The sequence below is a fragment of the Cebus imitator genome, unplaced genomic scaffold, assembly GCF_001604975.1.
Source record: "Cebus imitator isolate Cc_AM_T3 unplaced genomic scaffold, Cebus_imitator-1.0 Scaffold321, whole genome shotgun sequence".
In the NCBI taxonomy this organism is placed as follows: Eukaryota; Metazoa; Chordata; class Mammalia; order Primates; family Cebidae; genus Cebus; species Cebus imitator.
The window spans coordinates 1,836,507-1,838,673 of record NW_016107636.1 but is presented as its reverse complement, the minus strand read 5'-3'; the positions used below and the strand labels follow the sequence as shown (position 1 = coordinate 1,838,673).

The window sequence follows — 2,167 nt, the reverse complement described above, 5'->3', positions numbered from 1 at the left end:
AAAAAAAAAAAAAAAAAAAAAGAAAGGCAGAGGGAGAATTAAGTTTACTTAATAGCTGTCTAATCAGTAGGACCTTACAAGTTGAGAAAAAGATTTTCTGGTTTGAGTACTTAACGAACACTGAAACTAAAGTACTTAAGGGAGCTCTTAAGTAGAACTACCCAGTAGGCAGATGATAGCCTGTTTCGGGGGTAGACATACGATTTGGTAGTTAAAACTGCGGGAATGAATGAAATTGACCAGAGAAGGAAAGGTCACTGACGACAAAATTCTGAATGTTTGCTAATTTAAAAAAAATTTTTTTTAGAGATGGGGACTTGCTATCTTGACCAGGCTGGCCTGGAACCCCTGGCCTCTAGTAGTCCTCCTACTTAGCTTCTCAAAGTTGAGATCGCAGGAGTGAACCAGTGTGCCCGCCTGGGTATTTATATCTTCTAAATAGGGAGCAGCAGGAAAGAGGGAGACAGAACAAAAGGTGGGAGAATAGGAGAATACCCATTAAAAAGCACTGTTACAGAAGCCAAGGAAGGGGTGTTTTGTTTCATTTTTATTTATTTTTTTTGAGATGGAGTTTCACTCGTTGCCCAGGATGGAGTGCAATGGTGTGATCTTGGCTCACTGCCACCTCCGTCTCTGTGTTCAAGCGATTCTCCTGCCTCAGCCTCGAAGTAGCTGGGATTACAAGCATGCATCACCATGCCTGGCTAATTTTGTATTTTTAGTAAAGATAGGGTTTCACCATGTCGGTCAGGCTGGTCTCGAACTCCTGACCTCAGATGATCCTCCTGCCTCAGCCTCCCAAAGTGCTGTGATTGCAGGTGTGAGCCACCACTCCCAGCCTATTTGTTTGTTTATTTTTGAGATAGAGTGTTACTCTGTCACCCAGGCTGTAATGCAGTGGCTCAGTCTCGCCTCACTGCAACCTTTGCCCCCTAGGTTCAAGCCCTGCTCCTGCCCCAGCCTCCCAAGTAATTGGAATTACAGGTGCTCGCCACCACACCCGGTTAATTTTTTTTATTTTTAATAGGGAGCACCTTGGGAGGCTGAGGCCAGTAGATCACTTGAGGTCAGGAGTTCAAGACCAGCCTGGCCAACGTGGCAAAACCTCATCTCTACTAAATAAACAACAAAAAAAAATTCCTGGGCATGGTGGCACACACCTGCTACTCAGCTGATCGTAGCTACTCAGGGGACTGAGGCATGAAAATTGTTTGAACTCAGGAGGCATAGGCTGCAATGAGCCAAGATTGTGCCACTGCACTCCAGCCTGGGCAACAAACAAGACTTTGTCTCAAAAACCAAAAAAACACAGGTTAGATTGTGAGAAGAGATTATTTAGATTAATTATATTTATAGGCCTAAGGGCAGAAAGTTAGCTAGTACAGAAAGATGATTCATGATGCCTTTTATGTTTTCAAGGCAGATTGTATTTAATGTTACTATAGGAAGGTATTACTAATTATTTTCTCTTGACTATACCACGTACCCCTTAGGTAAGTGATATTATAGATCCTAACTAGAAAAAAAAATTTTTGAGGCGGAGTTTTGCTCTTGTTGCCCAAGCCGGAGTACAATGGTGCGATCTCAGCTCACCGCAACCTCTGCTTCCTAGGTTCAAGCGATTCTTCTGCCTCAGCCTCTCAGGTAGCTGGGATTACAGGCATACGCCACTACGCCCAGCTAATTTTTGTATTTTTAGTAGAGACAACATGTCGGTCAGTCTGGTCTTTAACTCCTGTCCTCGGGTGATTCGCCCACCTCGGCCTCTCAAAGTGCTGGGATTACATGAGCAAGCCACTGCGCCTGGCCTTAGAAAATCTTTTATAGGAGGGCAACAAATGGACACCACAAGTTAGTAAAGTAAAACATGCCCACTGATAATCCACATTTTTGAAAAGAGAGAATGGATTTGTCCAAAGTATTAGGTTTGTTACCATACAAATTTCTATGAAAATATGAAGTTAAATCTTTCAAGATAAATATTTCATATCATTAAATAAACTTGCGTAAATGTTACTTACATGATATTCTTTTTAATATGTTTCTTCTTCAGAAGCCTAAAGAAACTGTTCCAACTCTTGCTCCTAAAACACTTTCAGTAGCAGCAGCTTTTAATGAAGATGAAGATGTAAGTTGTTGCCCAGTTTTGTTTTTTTTTTTTTTTTTT

General features: G+C 41.7%; 1 protein-coding gene across 5 annotated transcripts in view; it reads left to right on the top strand.

Moving 5' to 3' along the window:
- The window catches only part of LOC108286488 (PEST proteolytic signal containing nuclear protein), a 20,320-nt gene that overhangs the window by 8,611 nt on the left and 9,542 nt on the right, over nt 1–2,167 (top strand). For 4 of the 5 annotated variants that reach the window (XR_005196308.1, XR_005196309.1, XM_017504339.1 and 1 more), the window contains exon 3: nt 2,054–2,128. The exons of the other annotated variant lie outside the window; for it this stretch is intronic. Coding sequence is in view for 2 of the 4 variants with exons in the window: in XM_017504339.1 (XP_017359828.1) it covers nt 2,054–2,128 (75 nt within the window). In the remaining 2 variants the exon portion in view is untranslated. The remainder of the gene's footprint in view (nt 1–2,053; nt 2,129–2,167) is intronic. 5 annotated transcript variants of the gene reach the window in all.